The sequence below is a fragment of the Kryptolebias marmoratus genome, linkage group LG13, assembly GCF_001649575.2.
Source record: "Kryptolebias marmoratus isolate JLee-2015 linkage group LG13, ASM164957v2, whole genome shotgun sequence".
Lineage (NCBI taxonomy): Eukaryota > Metazoa > Chordata > Actinopteri > Cyprinodontiformes > Rivulidae > Kryptolebias > Kryptolebias marmoratus.
In genome coordinates this window covers 13,978,275-13,994,765 of record NC_051442.1, presented here as the reverse complement: position 1 = coordinate 13,994,765, position 16,491 = coordinate 13,978,275, and the positions used below count along the sequence as shown (strand labels likewise).

Genomic DNA, 16,491 nt, shown 5'->3' with positions numbered 1-16,491 from the left:
GGGGGGGGGAGGGAGGGGGAGGGAGGGGGCGACTCATTTACCCGGCAGAGTCTGGGGCGCTGATTTGAAACCCAATTAGCAGCACACTGTCAGCTCAGCAGCAGAAGATATCCAGGATCCTGTCTTGGAACAAAAACTACAGCTTTCCAAAAGTTGTTTCTTCGTTTTAAATAATAAGGTTCCACTTTATCATTGTAATTCTCATCTTGGTTTCTAAAGATACTAGTTTTCAGATTCTACAGCATTTTCTTTATTGCAGAAAATAAAAATACAGACACTAATTATCGCAGCATTTGCTTGTAGAGTATAAAGGGAGTTGAGCTCTGGCTACTTTTTAAGGCAGTTTTAAAAATACTCATTGCCAACTGATGTTTTACTCCTTTATCTGCAAGGTCACATTTTTTTTGTTTAGTATTTTTTACTACTATCTGTGTAAAACTAACAAGTAAAAAGGTATTCCTGCTGGGTTTTCCTGCTACGAGCAGAAACGTGCAGGTGGTCATAAATCTCGAGGTGCAACAGATGCTCTGTGCGCGCCACGTTTATCACCACGAAAGGCGGATGATGATCATTTCATTGCCTGTGAGTGTTTAGGTGTGAGTTCATTTGTCTGTCAAAACATCTCATGAACCACAGGACAGTTTTTAAGGAAACTCTCATAAGGGAATCGTTGCGTCTACATTTACAACTGATTAACTTTCGTAGTCAAACACAAAAAACATCTCTAACTCTGTCATTTTACAGACATTAAGGTAAAATTTAACGCGGCAGTAGCTGAGAGTTATCCCCAATGCAGGTCACACAAAATCTTTATTTGAAACTTTGGCGGTGCCAAAGAAAGCAATCCTTCAAGGTATGCTACTTTTATTTTATTTTTTTACCTGTGTCTCCATTAGAGATATAGTTTAACTTAAAACATAACCCCCTCCTGTTGCCACGGCTGCAGTGCAGGTTGACTGAGGCCGCTCTGTTGTTTTGGCTCATAAATCATACGTATGTGATACAGGTACCAACCTTTGTTCTCTACAGAAACGAGACAACAAACAGCCGTGTCATTCCAGATGAACCCGGGGACAAGGCTGAGCTCATCTGCAACGCCGGCTGATCACTGGACAGCACGACTGGGAAGAACATGTCAGTGGGAACGACCGCCGAGGTGCATTTCTGCAGATATAACAACATGCAGCTTTTAGTATGCAGCACAGCAGGCTGTGAGGGTGTATCTGGTCTCCTCCTTGTGGCCGTTTAGAGAAAAGCAAATCTCCAGAATATGTAGAAGATCTAATCCTGCAGCACCACCTTCTGCTCAGTGTCCATACTGAACTAAACTACCACTGAGACTGGAAAATGCTGTCAAAACTTGGATAAAAAAAAAACCTCAGTGCTGACAAAGCTTTAGAGCAGAAACTAATGTCTAGCCTTGGTTTCAGAAAAATATTTAATTTAAATAATTTTTAAAAGGCGTTTAAGGCAACTGGTTTACATTTAGGAGATTTTCAGTCAATTTTCAAGCTATTTCTGACACTGAAACATCTGAAAATTCTGTGTAAATGTTGGTCAGGTTTCATTATCTCTATGCTTAAAACACCAGGAAGAATTAATCTGTAGACAAAAGATGGACAGCATGAAAAAAAACACTTAAAACATTATTATAAAAAGTTTAGTTTTTATACCAAGGTTTAAGTCTACTTCAACCTGAAGTTATTTTTATATGAGAAAACTACTTCCATTTATAATAAAATAAAAAAAATGTTTTGTAAGTTGTGTGCATGGGCTACTTTACCACTAACAAGTGGTTAATAATACGCATTTGTATAAGCATATGTCATCCAAGTCCTTCTACTAAAATTAACCATATTGTTCAACAAGATATGTCAACATGGAGGAGGCTGACGACGGCCCTGTCATTAGAGAGTCACCACGTTTTCCACCCGAGACGTGTCCACTTATTAAACTTTAACGAGGCATGACTCTCCGGTCGCTCGAAAATCAAAATACTAACGGCTAAAACCTTGGAATGAACCAAAAGTGGACACTGTTATGATTGCGCCCATCTTTTATACACACCTATCGTGGAAAAAAACATTCTGCTTGCCTGAACAGTTTTTAATCTTTTAGAAACTTTAATAGGGAACAAAGTCTGGAAACACCATAGATTTCCCATACTCTGTTTATTTATTTTTTTATTTTTTCAATAGTTACCCAGGAAAACACTCAAACCAAATTAGATATTTTTCATTCTTATTAGGCCTGAGATGAGACCCTATCACAGGCAAAACATCAAGAAATAAATAGTGATTAAAAACCTTTGCATAGTAAGTGTCTATTTTGATTTTCTTTAAAGGTTGTAAGACAACCTGGTGGTTTTGGATTTATGTAGTCTGGTATTGAAAAGGTCCAAATAAATAAACTGTCCACCTTTCTGTTTAGTTTTGCTGCGTGCTTGGGACTTGTATTGTGATTCTTTTATTTGTTTTGTTTATTGCCATATTCAGTACACTTACCAAGTGAGGTTAAAGACTAAATGTATGCAGTTGTTTGATATTTCCTCACTTGTGACGAGGCTTGTGTTACGATTAAAAACAGTCTCTGCACGTGCTTCAGGACTGCTTGTTTGTTTGTTTTACTTATCCGCTGTAAAGCACTTTATGTTGTGCACCGCTGAAAGGTGCTTCATAGATAAAGTTTCATTTGATTCAATTTAGATCATTTAACGGTGTTCGGGGAAAAAATATGCAAAGACAAAAGTTAAAACAGAAACAATTCAGTGAAGCTGGCTTGATTAGCCCATTGATGTACATGCACAAAAAAGGAGGGGGAGAGGGTATAATCTCCTAAAAATGGGGTCAGGACTGTCCAGGAATAAAGGTCAATTTTAAAATGACTGTTAACACATTTGCTATAATTATTACGAGAAACAAAAAATAGTCATGAATGGACTGAAAAAAGAACAGTTTATATATGTGTGTGTGTGTGTATAGGAATGAATAGAAGCTGAAACGTTTATGACTTCAAGGGTTTTGTTGATGAAAAACGCTCATTTCCACTCTTTCCTGCAGCTGTGTGAAGCTCCAATGTAACATATTAGGTTTTTCTTCCCTTTTAGACTCTGACTTGAGATAAATTGACAAAGAAAGTCTTTTTTCCCCCTCTCCTAACAAGGAGTGGTACAGAGTTCTCACCACCTTGCGGGCTCTCCGCCCCAGTTTACACAGAGCCACAGAGCTCGGAGCCCGGATGCGCCGCCATGCCGACTCTATTAGCAAACACAACGATTTCATCGCCTTCCTCCGTGACACCAGCCGACTAGAGTTCACCGAACGACACTGTCTGAGTAGGGGGGGGGGAGCGCCGACATCTTGTGCACGGGAGTCAGAGCCGCCGTGTTTGTGCAGCTTACCGCTGTTGTGCTGGTGTCGGAACACTTGTGTGGTAGCTATGCTAACGTTAGCTCGAGCGGAGTGCAGGGGAGGGGAGCGCGCGGCGCTGTGACAGTCCGGCCCGGAGGCGGGGAGAACTGAGCCGCGCGAGGTGAGACGGTTATTTTGACGGCGACTACACTGCTGACTGCACGCGCTGGTGGGTAGGTGGCCATCTGGGAGATAGTATCACTTTCCTAAACGAGGCTCGCAGGTTTTTTTTTTTCTATTTTTTTATTTTTCTATTTTTTTTTTGCAAAAGGCGACAACATGTCGAGGTAGACGCTCAGCTGGTTGTCTGATACCGCCGTTCGGCCGGAGCGGAGCCGAACGTTTGCTCGACGTTTCACAGCGTTCTCGGCCCGCGAGACAGAAGCTAAAAGCTAAGTGTGCTAACGGGACTCAACACGGACTCCCAAACTTTTCAGGTCAGTAACCCTCCTGGAGACACGCTTGGTGCCAGGATTCCCTGGGGGTGTAGCCCTGCAGGCTCACTGCATGTTAAAAGAACACTATTGCTATAAATTTACTTTTACGTTTGCAAATGACACAGGAAAGTTAAGCTCTAATATGAAATATTTGACCACAAAGAAAGGGCTAAATGTTAGCCGATTTAGGTTACACAGTGATTTAATTTAGCTGTTATTTACTCCTGGGTCCGATTACTAAAATGTAACCAGCAGCTGCTGAAAACAAATTGGGCAGAATATATTTATGTATTTTTGGGGGAAATGTAATCAGTTAGCTTTAACTAAAAGTTTAACTTGATTTGCTTGTTTTGATTTCGTTATCTTATTAAAGCTTTAAAAACACAAACCTGCAAACATTTAGACGTGCTGTATTCATGTTTTGTTGGAAACACTTAAGGCCTTTTTGATAGATTTTATAATCATTTTAAAGGTGGAATCAAAACAATCATGTGATCTTGGTTAGACTTTTTTTGTCCTTTTATCAGATAATTTGCTTTTAAACCTTGACCCTTGCAACAGTCGGGAAGGACGTAAATTACTTCACCCCACCTTGATAGATCAGCAAAGTTCAGATTGTATTCACATCTGTTTTTGTTTGTCTCTTTGTTTGTTTGTTTTTTCATTTTCAGGCCCAGACAAACTTCGATGTGCGTCCTTGTCGCGGAAACTAAAGCAGATGTCTGTCGATGAGAAAATTACTAAACCTGGCAGTCCACAGGCCAGCTCGGCGTCCCCGCTCCAGCTCTCGGATTGTTACAGCGGCGTGTCTGTGACGATGGAGGAAGCAGCGGCCACCCCCGACTTCACAGCCGCTTGTCCTGTCCCGGGCACTGCGGCCTCGCCAAAGCACACCAGCACGGACAGCGCTGGTCAAAGAGCCAGGGCGAACGAAACCAGCATCAATCGAAGGAACAGCTTCCATCATTCTAAACAGCAACAACAGCAGCCAAAACTGACGAAGCGGCGCTACACGGCAAGTTACAGTTTCAAACATCCATCATCTGGGAAGAGGAGACGAAGGGCCAACTCTGAGAGTGACTCCGTGCTGCCAACTAACTTCCTTCTGGGAGGCAACATATTTGACCCACTGAATCTCAACAGCCTGCTGGATGAGGAGGTCAACAAGGCTCTTAACGCGGAGACGCCAAAGTCCTCGCCGTTGCCAGCAAAGAGCCGAGACCCCGTCGAGATTCTCATTCCCAGAGACATCACGGATCCCCTGAACCTGAACAGTGGGATAGCTGACAGCAGCTTTATGGTGTCCCCCTTTAAAAGCAGCGGAAGGAAAAGACACCGAAACAGACACCATGGAGGTGGAGGGGGTGCTGGGAGCGGGATCGCAGCCGCACAGATGAACCTCTCCGAATCCGAAAAAAGCGAGGTCAAAACTAGCGCCTCCGCACAACTTCCAGGTGTGCTTGGTTCGTGCTCTGCCCAGGACGACTCCAAGGAGTCCAACAGTTTCTTGAGCGTCACCAGAGAGTGTCACAATCACGCAGCCGACCACTCAGCTGGCTGCAAGGACGAGGTCGCGTCTGTGTCTATGGAGGATGCCGCTTCCGCTCAGTCAGCGGGAACAAACCAGCCTGCGAGCAGACGCAAGAGAAGGCGCAACTCTGGCAAAATGGAGCCCCCCGTCAGCCATTCTACTCCCGCTAGTAAGTCAGGATCTGGAGAAAGAAATTGCGGCTCGTGGGGGCAAAAGAATTCCTTTCACACACCGAGAAGCGGCCCCAAAGGTTTCCCGGGGTTTCGTCAGCAACAGCAGCCACACAGTCAGGCGAAGGAGCACCAGAAGAAGTTCCAGTACGGGAACTACAACAAGTATTACGGATATCGCAACCCAGGCAGTAGCGAAGACCCTCGTATACACGTGCTTCGTCAAGAGTGGTTCGAAGGTAAAGACGTGCTGGACTTGGGCTGCAACTCGGGCCACCTAACCCTTTATATCGCCAAAATGTTCAGACCTGCACGCATACTGGGCCTGGATATAGACGGTGGCCTGATACACGCAGCTCGTAAGAACATCAGACATTATCTCTCCGAGCTGCAGACCCAAGAGGCCAGGCGTGCCGTGCAAGAGAGAAAGCCTGCTAAACAGGCGGAGAGGCATGGAAACGAGTGGCAGGCGGGCGCAGAGAAGGAGCACGCCGCAGCTGAGAGCGGGGCTGAAAATGGGAAGGCAGAGGCGGGACGGAGGGGCCCTGCAGACAGCATGAACGATAACGACTCCCGTCACACAAGCGAGAAAGGGACTCCGGCGCCGGACAGTAAAACGGATGAGATGGAGCAGAAAGACTGCAACGCGCCGGCCGCCGATTGCTCCGGGGGCTGCTCTTTTCCAGTGTCCCTGCGCATCTCCAGGGGTCCCATCGCTGCGCCCCCGTTAACAGAAACCTGCACCGCTCAGCCTGGGGTGTTCCCCTCCAACGTGTCCTTCATCAAGGTAAGACGGCGCTCCGAATCCTTCACAGCTCGTCGGGTCGCTCTGTGTGAACAAATGGGCCGTGCTCATATTATTTCTGCATGTTTTACCAGAACGTGACTGAAACGTTTATAAAAGCGCGCAAAATAGTTTCCTGCACGGTGCAAAAAAATTTCTGACTTAATTTCACGTGCGAGTATTTTTCCACACTCTCTCTGTGATGCACCATGTAGCTTATCTGAACAATCAATAGGAGGGAAATGCTATGAAATAAAAGTTAATATGTAAACACAGGCTATAAACAAAGCTAATATTATTATAGAATTAAAGATTTTATTTGTATCATGTTTGTGTTTGTGTCAGGAGAGCAGACGTATCCTACAGATTAATAAAATAATTAATCCTCTATAATGGCCTTGTCGTTTAATAAAGGTGGAGCTCCACCTTTTTAACTTTTCTGATTCGTCTCATACGCTGATGAGCTACAAATTAAATGGACGCAATGACCTTTTGACCCCTTAAAGGGGGAGAGATCTAGTGGTTCTGTTACTCTGTTGGGAACATTTTGCTTGTTATTTCATTCTGATTGCATTTGCATTTTCGTCATAATCTTTATTTATTTCTGTAAAAAAATAAAAATAAAAAAAAAAAAACAGCTGAGTGAAACCAACTGAAAAGTCATTTCCACAATTTTTTTTGTCCATTCAAAAGAGCTGAGTCACTGTCTTATCCTGCCTCTGGAATTACATCTCTGCCACAAGCAAATTTTGGTTTTAAGATCTTAAAAGCATATCATATTTGATACATATAAAACGTTTAGCAATCCTAACAGCCCATCCTGTTAACTGAACGGCCTTCTTCATCGCCAGCATCGAGGCAGGAAGTAGCGTTTGGAGCTGGGGTTTCATCCCGCCAATGAAATTGCTCAGGTTTGTTCAGTCAGTGTTTCCTGTCCCAGCATGCTGTTTGGTAGCCAGTATTGAAGCCGGCGCGTTGAAATGCTCGGGGAGAACGGCCTCTTTTACCAGCTCGAAAGTACCGGCGACCTCTGCCAAACCGCCAGGTTTCGAGTGTCTTTTTACACACAGTATAATAAAAGCAGGTTAAAAAGAAACATCACTCGTCTGGATGAGTCATGTGGGGGAATTTAGGAGTTTTAAACACCTGAAGGTTAAAGCCGGCGCATATCCTGGTTGTTTATTTGACGGAGGTGTTGTTTTCTACCAGGTGGCAGGAGGTTAAAAAGCTTATTGTCGGGAGGTTCTCCGAGCTACCCTGGTAGAACGCCTCCTGAGGAAGTGTCTTCTTTCCACCAGGTCTGTGTGGTGCTGAGAGTTCAGACGAGATCCTCCGTAATGCAGATATGTTAGAGGAGTAGTGCTCATCCCCCTTTTTCCTAAAGTCCACAATATCAGCTGTGTAGTTTGTTGGCATTGTGCTCGCACTATCTCAGCGGCTGTTCCTTTATGGCCCGTAATCTTACCACGACACTTTGAAGTCAGGGTTGTTGTTTTTTTTTCTCCCCTCTGAATTGTTGTTTCCAGCGTAACTCCACTCCCACAGTCTTGAGCTTGAAGCAAGTCAGCTCGCTAATCTGACGTCGTTATCGATGTTGAACCGAACAACAGAAGCGGGCTGTCGCTCTTTCCATCACGCCGTGTAGCTGTAAGCTGACGGCGCCGCTCAGGAAGTATATAACTGATGTATAATGTATATGCTGCTTTTTTTTTTTTTAGTGTCTGGCATTGTGCCTAACGGGCTTTATGTTGAAACAGCTTGAATTAGATGGAGACAAGATCCTGCTTCCAGATGAAATTGATAGCTGCCACCTACAGCTCCATGGGTGTTAGAATAACGGCGGTGCCACGACGCTGACATAACTACGACTTCCCTCAGTCCATGCTGTACTACACACTATATGTGGGGTTCACAGTGACTGCAAACAAGACAAAAATACACGTTTTATAAGATATGAAGCGGTTTAGTCATATGTAGCAGGCAGCACTGTTTAGGCAGGAGGCCTTTTTAGCGCCTCATTGGTAACCTTCGTCAGGATGTCGTGGAAGTGTCGCAAACTGTTTGCCTCTATAATCAGTCTGATAGGCGAGAGTCGGGCTGCTGCGTGTGACTCCTGTGGTCCTGCGCTTTAAGACGTTTACCATGTTGAATCCCGGCTCTGATAATCAGATTTCCCTAACCGAGTTCCTGTTCGGTTCCCTCTGAAGGGTGATTTGTCTCTTTTCTGACCTCTTTTCTGCTTTTTCTCAATGATCAATATCTAATTTGTATTCCAGTCGACATCTTTCTGCTCTTTTCAGTTTGTAGCGTATGTAAAAGCAAATTTTTAATGTTTTGATTAAAGGAGAGGAGCTTATAATCTCCTTTAAGTTTGAGTCGTGGGATTCATTTGAATTTGAGCTCTTTTAGCTTTTAAGTGTAAATTTGAAATGATTTCTTACAGCAGATCTTTTTTTTCACAGCAAAAAAATACCAGTTTGTTTATATGATTCTTACATTATTTGTGAAATAAATAGCATGAAGATGCAATTTTATTTATATATATATATATATATATATATATATATATATGTGTGTGTGTGTAAATGTTTTGTTTTCCTTCCTCATTTGTAGTGTTGCTGCAGAACCTTGACATAACTCTGCACCACAGAGTGTTTATAAATAAATCCTCAATGCAATCACATATCTGACAAGTATTTTCAGAGTTCTAGCTGAGAATTGGCTCCTATTCAAGTGAACTCCTGAATGCTTTATCTGTGAAATAACTTGTTTTTCTGTTCCTTGCTGTGCTTTAAACACAGAAATAAATACAAGCCAGTTAATGAGTGCGCTTCCTTTGAGTTTTTGTTCTTCTTCCCTGAAGGTTTCACTCTCTTACAGATGATTATTTGATCTTTTTTTAGGCCAATTACGTTCTGGACAGCGACAATCTCCTTCTGACTCAGCGGCCGGAGTACGATGTGATCCTGTGCCTCAGCGTCACCAAGTGGGTTCACCTGAACTGGGGAGACTGTGGCCTCAAGAGGCTCTTCAAGAGAGCCTACAGACACCTCCGCCCTGGGGGGATGTTCATCCTGGAGCCGCAGCCCTGGGAGTCTTATGTGAGGAGGAAGAAGCTGACGGTAAGATGTTGAGAGTGTTGATTATATTGTAGTTAGCAGTGGTTCTAAAGCTGGTTGTTTGGGGGGGGCAAAAAAGTAAACACTTTGTTCTTTTTCTACCTAACAGGAGAACATTAACAGGAATTTTCGCAGCATCCGACTCAAACCCGACCAGTTTTCGTCTTATCTCACCATCGAGGTGGGCTTCAGCAGCTTTGAGCACCTCGGTTCTCCCAAGTGTTCAGTAAGAGGTAACAGATTGCAACCAGTAGCTTGTCTTTACACATTATTTGCATTTTTTTCCCATCCTAAGAAACTGATTCATTTATTCTCAATGCTGCAGGTTTTCAAAGGCCAATCTATGTTTTTCACAAATGACCACCCAAGCCTTGAACACCCAATGGATGTGAGGAGCCTAAACCGCCGCCATTCGTTCAAGCCAGCCGGCTGCTGTGGACCGCAGCGAGTCATCTTTAACCGTTACCTTAGCTCCGGATGCTGAAGATGAAAACCCAAGAGGAGGAAGACTGGGGACCAAGAGAAACGGAGTTATTTCTGTAAAGATGAGCTCCGTCAACAGGAGGCATCCATCCAAAATCCGTCGAGACTATAAAAACTTCAAAAAACAAACAATTTACGTAGGATTCTGTAGAACTGGAGACTGGAGCCATCGTGTGGAAGATGCACTCATCTGATAATTTCCCTGAACTGTCCCAAGTGTTAGAGACACCCCCCCCCCCCTCGATGCACGGTACAAAATGGTGTCGAGAAGTCTTTGGCCGTATGTCAATACATTCATCACATTGTTCTCAGCCACCACCAACGCGCTATAAAAGATGTTATCACATCTGCAAAACTTTGGTGTGCCACTGAATAATTAAGCCATTAAAGGGGTAGCGATTTAAAAAAAAAAAAAAAGAAGTCTTGAAAAGCCAACGAGTTTTATTGTGTTGGGCACTGTGAAGGTTATTGGTAAACTAAACTGATGGCCTTGAACCTTGTTGCAGCGAGCCTTTAAAGGAATACACACACACCGATGGTTTTAAAACATTATAAGGCCATCAGCTATGAGGTCATTGTAACACCTGAGGGTTCACTGTTTTAACCCCGGTGTGCTTCTCTTTATTTATGAATTCTGCAAAACATGGCTAAATTAACTTTGAGTTATTAAAACGTGTCGCCAAATCGAACGCTGCAAAAGGTGAACGTCCTCCTAAATTACAAACCGTTACTTTAAGAGTGCGTGCGTGATCGGTAAGTGCTCAGACCTGGTGTTTTCTCTCAGTGATTTGTTTTCCCTAAGCCAGCTCATCGTGAAACCCAGTCTCGTCTTTTCGGCTCAAAAACCGTCGTAAACATCAGCTGTGTTTACAGGGCGCAGCCTCTGGGTTCGTCTTAATAAAGTACAAAGTTTTCGTTTTAGGTTTTCTGATTTCAAACCGTTAACAAACCCTTGGAGCTGTCAGATTGCTGATCAGCCTAATGGGGTTTTTAAGAAGTCTCTTAAAGGTTTTAATGAAATTCCACTTTGAGCTCCAGTCGAGCCGCTTCTCGCCTGCGGAGGTGCTGCAGCGCCGTCGGTGAGGGAAGGAGTGGAGTTAAAACTCCCGTCAGTCGTCTACAGAGTTTCTAGCTGAGCAGCCGACTTTAGTGGAAAATCAAATGTTGCTTCAAAGGAAACGTGCATCAAATTTTTTTTGTTTTTTCTTAATGAATGTTTGTTTTGACATGCTGCCCAAAGATTTCCCAACATTTGTTTTGTTTCTTTTTCTTTTCTTTTAACCCAGTAGAGACGGTCATGAGCTACAGGTTTGTGGTTTTTATCGTCATTCATCTCCAGACTTTCATTTTCAGAACCCCCCGGACAGAAAAGTCTTTCTTAATTTTGTTGTTGTTGTTGTTGTTGTTGTTAATTCTCCGCCTTTGCCACACGTTGGCAGGAAAATGACGGCTACGTTTGGACGCGCTTCAGTTTCAGTGAGCGATGGACATGAATCAGTTTTCAAATCTTGTTTTTGGTGTTAATATTTAGTTCATAATTGATTGTTTTTCTTTCTGTCTTTTCCTCTCTCGTTTTCAAATGTTTGCTGCCAATTTAAAAAGACTTACAGCTTTTATTTTTTTTTGTCCTTAAACAGATTGATAATTCAGCTTTGTATTTACAAATGAATGTGTACTTTCTTTTGTTCTTTTTTTTTTTTTTTTTTTTTTCTGTGTTATGGCTGGCTACTCACATAAAGCATGGCTGCTTTATTTTAAAGTTTTTGTTGTTTTTTTTTAACATAAATTGTTTAAAATGAGTACTAGAGTCAGTTCATGCTCACTTTTATTTATTTAAATGTATAGATATAATCATTTTAGCATTTTTAAACATATTGGAATTAAAACAAACTTAACATTTAGGTGAATTAACCCGTCAGACACAAGATCAGACTAAGTCAAGACAATCAGATTCTCAGGTATAGAATTAGATTTTAAAAAAGGGTTTTATTGTAAAATCTACTGATTTTTAAGTAGCCCAAATTTATATAATGGCAACAACTGTCCTAAATCCTCTGTTTAGTTCACTGCTGTAGTCTTCAGTAGCTACAGAGTCAGAGTAACATTTAGTTAAAAATGACCATTTTTTTTAACACCATCTGTTTTTTGTACCCATATCCCGTTCAGGAGCTGGTGTTTTTTCTCCAGCAGTCAACAGACGAGCTCCAGGATGGGAAGGAAATTCCTTTTAAGCGGAGCGGCATGTTCGTTTGAGTCTCAAAGGTCAAACAGTGTCCGACTTATTTAATAAAACACAAACAGCTGAATCAAAACGTAAGGAACTCCTCGTAAAACTGGACAAAGTTTACCTCTGTGCCAGCATCCATCCGTTTCCTTTTACCCGCTTCTGCTTTCCGGGTCGTGGGGAGCTGGTTCTTGTCTCCGGCAGGGGACACCCTGGACGAGACTAGTCCATCACAGGCACACATAGAGACAAACAATCACTGATGCTCTCACTCACAACCTAACATGGATGTTTTTGGTCTGTGGGAAGAAACCGGCGTAAACCCACGCGTGCACGGGGAGAACGTGTAAACTCCACCCAGAAAGGCCCCACGCCACGGGAGGGGGGGGGCGACAGCTCTATAACCTCACATAACCTCTGGTCACGGACACGGAGGGAGGTTACGTCTCCCTCCACAGCCGCCCCCTCCAGCTCTTCCAGGAGGAGTCCAAGGTGTTCCCAGGCCAGCCTCGAGACAGTCTCTCCAGCGTGTCCCGGGTCTTTCCCAGTTTGGACATGCCCAATGCCCATGGTGAATGTCTTCCGAGATGGAAAAATACATCAGTTTCTGTGTTGCTGAATGGAAATCTGACCTAATTTCTAAATTGTTGTTTAAATCCAAAGAGTTGAAAGTTTTTACCTCAGTTCAATGCTTCAGCATACAGGTTTCTCCATTTCACTCTGTAAAATTTATAATGAAACGTTTTGTTATTAATATATATTATTTATTTTTTTGCCTCAGTCAGCGTATTTGTTTGCCACTGACTGACAAATTCTTCCAAAAAAAAAAAAAGAAAATCAAACCACAAAACCAAAGGTCCCCATCAAAGACACACGCGGCTTCACAGTCAGATGCGGGCGGGCGCGCACAATGTGACAATGAATTTTGCTTCGCAGTCGTGACTGGCGCATTGTGGGGGCTGTCCGTCTGCCCGCCGGGCCGCGTTGGTCCAGACAGACAGAAACGGTGGAACAACATCAACACAGACAAGAGACATAACACTTCATTCACAAAAGCTGCGCTCCGCCGCAGCTATCTGGGTCAGTCACTTGACCGCCATTGTCTGGTGTCGGTTCAGCACTGAGCTGAAGCACGCCAGGCCCGACCAGACTGCCCATCATACTGTTATTTGAAGCTGAACGGGGTACAGATTGTTGCATATGTTTTAGCAATATCTGTTTTTAATATTCAAAAGCCCAGTGAAGAACAGGACATTGCATTTGAACAGAAACCAAACATCAGTGCATGTATTTCAATGCATTTATTGGCAGCACAGCAATTCAGATCACTATTAGTACATCTAATATTTGCTCTGACGGGAGCAAATTCAGCCTGTTTCGCTACAGAGGCACTCTGTTAGATCCCACATGTTTGGAGGCCAATGACGGTGAGAGGAAGCATGCCAGCGGCTCGTCCACATGGAAGACCGGCGTCCCAGAAACGTGTCCGAGCCTCTATGTGCTTCGACACGGTGCGGGCGTCTTTGAGCGCTAAGACCGCGCAGCGCAGCACCTGAAAAACCAGCGGAGTCCAACCTGAGTTCATCGTACAGACAGACAGCCTTCATTTGCCGTGGCTTTGCACTGCTGGATTCAACCTGTCTGATGCTGCGACAGTCTTACCTGTATCTCCGGGGGCAACCGTGCTGACCCACGATGTACTCCTGGGCATAGCAGAACCGTCTGCAGAGTCCTCTATACCCACAGGTCCAGTACTGCAGCTCTGGATCTTTTTCTGTAGATAAAAAAGGAAAAAATCAGGACATTCCCTCTTCCACTGGTCCTGATAAGTAACGTTTATAAAATGCTAACAGCTTTTAGAGACACAAATGTTCTCATTTCATCCTACATCAAGCTCATGACACTAAAGCCAGGCTCACAAAAATATGTGAACTATGCCGACGGGCCGCAGAATTACTCACGTTTCGGAGCTGACCCCCCCCCCCGAAGAGGTTCTGCTCTGAAGTTTTTCGCACCCTGTCTGATGTTAACTGGAGAGGAAATTGCTCCTAACGCCTTCACTTCACTTGCTCTCCCTCTTCCCCCTGCTAAAAATTACTAAATAGCTTTCACAGCACTGCTAAAGGCTAATACTGCTACACTGGAGAGCTTAAAGAGGTCCTTTGTTTTTCTTAAATCGGACAAAATTAGGCTGGATCATTTTGAAATCACTTGGAATCCCTTTCTGTCCTATATTAACAGAACAGGTAATCAGATTTAATCAGGTTTTTAATTAGCTTAATGTAGGTGACATGGGTGGTAATGGTGTTTGTTTGCTGTTGCATTGAAATGTGACAATTAAAAAAGCCCAAATTAGGAACTACTAGCCCCCCAGATCCACCTGAACAGCCGGGTCCGGCTGGCGGCAGAGCGGTCAGAGCACTTATCCTATAAATGATCCGAAAGGAGTGGTGCAGCCTTTGCTTACCCTCCCCAGCTGCGAGCATCAGGAGAAGCACGAGGAACACCAAGCTCAGTCCCTTCATGTTTAGCTTTCGGTCACTGCCGCCGACAGACAGACGCCGCATTTATACAGCATTTCAAGCGCGGTGGGAGGAGTTCACCGTTGTCTGTCACAAAAGGTAATTAAAAAGAGGGTGTCTGAGGGGTGGAGGTCAGGTCTGTCAGCCAACTACTACCAGCCCCTTGTGATTTTTCCAAAACTTCTCTGCATTTTTTCATCAAAACGAAGACGTATTAAAAACAAAGCAGCTGTCGGATGCTTACCTGCTGTGCAGCTGGACAGAGGAGTGAACACAGACCACCGAGGACTTGTTCAAAAGCAAAAAAAAAAAAAAAAAAAAAAAAAAAAAAAAAAAGGCTTGGCAAAGGCTGCAATTGCAGATGAAGTCCCGTTTGTTCCACGGGTCCCGTTGGGCTTCCGAGGCGGCCTTCTGCTCGTCCACGTTTGAGTATGGCAGCGGCGTTATTGCTGATGCTGTGAAACTACAATCGCACGGCACAAAACAAGCTGCCCCGGTGACGCGCGGAAGGATTGTTAGCGAAACAATAACAAGGTATGAACACGCGCGCGCACACACACACACACATTCACGTGTAAAGCGTGCCCCCTGGTGCATCCACGAGGACGTCTGGTTGTTTATTCTTCCTGCTCAGTCAGAAGCAATTCTTCATTGTATGTTGTGACCGAGAAAAACAGGAGGTGAAGAGAAGGAAAATTATTATTCTTTTTACATCAGACTTTCAGATTCCAGCAAAATAAATAACTGAATAGAGTTTCCTAAAAGCTTTGTGTGCTTTTAGACCTGCGGTTTAGTGCAAAAGTCTTGAGTCATCCTTCATTTTCATTACATTTTGGCTCCAGTAGGTCCAACTTCCTCGTAATCTTTTTTTAAGTAGACTTTCTGACGGTCACAAGAAACAACAGACAGCTTAGCACTACTTTGTGGGGCAATTTGTTTATTCAGTTCAATTCAGTTTATCTATATAGCGCCAAGTCACAACAAAAGTCGTCTCAGGGGGCTGTACAAAAACATGTACAGACATTTGTAGGATGCTGAGATCTGAGAACCAAATGCGTTTAGTTGTCCTGAGGACTAAACCGGTGACTAAAGGAGGTCGAGCTTTTTCAGCTGTTGCTCCTAAATTGTGGAATAGCCTCCTGCTATCCGTAAGGTCCGCCAGAAGCTTGGATGATTTTAAATGTCTTCTAAAAACTCACTTATTGTCCTTGGCTTTTAATTGGGACGGTTTTATTTTATCCTGTGTCACTGTGTTTTTATCTCATTATTTCACTATTTTTGCCTATTTTACCTGTGAAGCACTTTGGTCACGTTGTAGTGTGAGATAGTGATATACAAATAAAGATTGATTGATTGATTATAAAAGCTAATTAATGAAAGTTATTTAATTAAGGAAGCCAGCAGATTGTGCTGAATCTTCACTTTGTTGCAGTCTCTCATCCTCAGCAGCAGGTTGGCGACAGTGGAAAGGAAAAACTCCCTTTTAACAGGAAGAAACCTCCAGCAGAACCAGAACCAGAACTGGGCTTAGGACGAGCGGCCGTCTGCCTCGACCGGCTGGGCTTTGAGAGGACTGGAAAGAGACAGCAGCAGCCAGCCAAAAAAAATCCCAATTTGTTTCCATTTGTTTAGCAGAAGCTAAAAAAATAACAGCCCAGTCACACAAAATGGTACATTTAGCACCAACAGGATGATTCCCAAGGTGCTGTTAGCCAAAAACCTGACGTATCACAGTAGATGATCGATTAATGGAGGTGAATTTCTTCTTAAACCTGACACTTCATGTTTTATCCTCTATTTGTCCACTTTAT

At 43.6% G+C, this 16,491-nt stretch overlaps 2 protein-coding genes and 1 long non-coding RNA gene across 4 annotated transcripts in view; 2 read left to right on the top strand and 1 right to left on the bottom strand.

Annotated features, from left to right (window-relative positions):
* Nucleotides 1-2,598, top strand: part of LOC119617621 — a 2,854-nt gene extending 256 nt beyond the window's left edge. Inside the window, exon 2 of the long non-coding RNA XR_005233958.1 lies at nucleotides 1,030-2,598. This is a non-coding gene — a long non-coding RNA (uncharacterized LOC119617621). The remainder of the gene's footprint in view (nucleotides 1-1,029) is intronic.
* A 588-nt stretch (nucleotides 2,599-3,186) lies between these two features.
* Nucleotides 3,187-11,246, top strand: mepce (methylphosphate capping enzyme). Of its 2 annotated transcripts, none has more exons than XM_025009537.2 (6): nucleotides 3,187-3,579; nucleotides 3,682-3,847; nucleotides 4,519-6,335; nucleotides 9,236-9,454; nucleotides 9,561-9,684; nucleotides 9,777-11,246. In XM_025009537.2, the coding sequence occupies exons 3-6, from the start codon at nucleotides 4,566-4,568 to the stop codon at nucleotides 9,809-9,811; spliced, it is 2,148 nt and encodes a 715-aa protein (XP_024865305.1). In that variant the 5' UTR covers nucleotides 3,187-3,579; nucleotides 3,682-3,847; nucleotides 4,519-4,565; the 3' UTR covers nucleotides 9,812-11,246. The 2 variants fall into 2 exon arrangements, with proteins under 2 accessions (XP_024865305.1, XP_017287495.1); XM_017432006.3 differs by having other exon boundaries at nucleotides 3,187-3,583.
* A 2,197-nt stretch (nucleotides 11,247-13,443) lies between these two features.
* On the bottom strand, nucleotides 13,444-14,834 carry defbl2 (defensin, beta-like 2). The gene is made up of 3 exons (XM_037979205.1): nucleotides 14,626-14,834; nucleotides 13,821-13,932; nucleotides 13,444-13,710 (listed from the first exon to the last, which is right to left on the bottom strand). Exons 1-3 carry the CDS (start codon nucleotides 14,723-14,725, stop codon nucleotides 13,689-13,691), a joined length of 234 nt encoding a protein of 77 aa, XP_037835133.1. The 5' UTR covers nucleotides 14,726-14,834; the 3' UTR covers nucleotides 13,444-13,688.
* Between the last annotated feature and the right edge of the window lie 1,657 nt (nucleotides 14,835-16,491).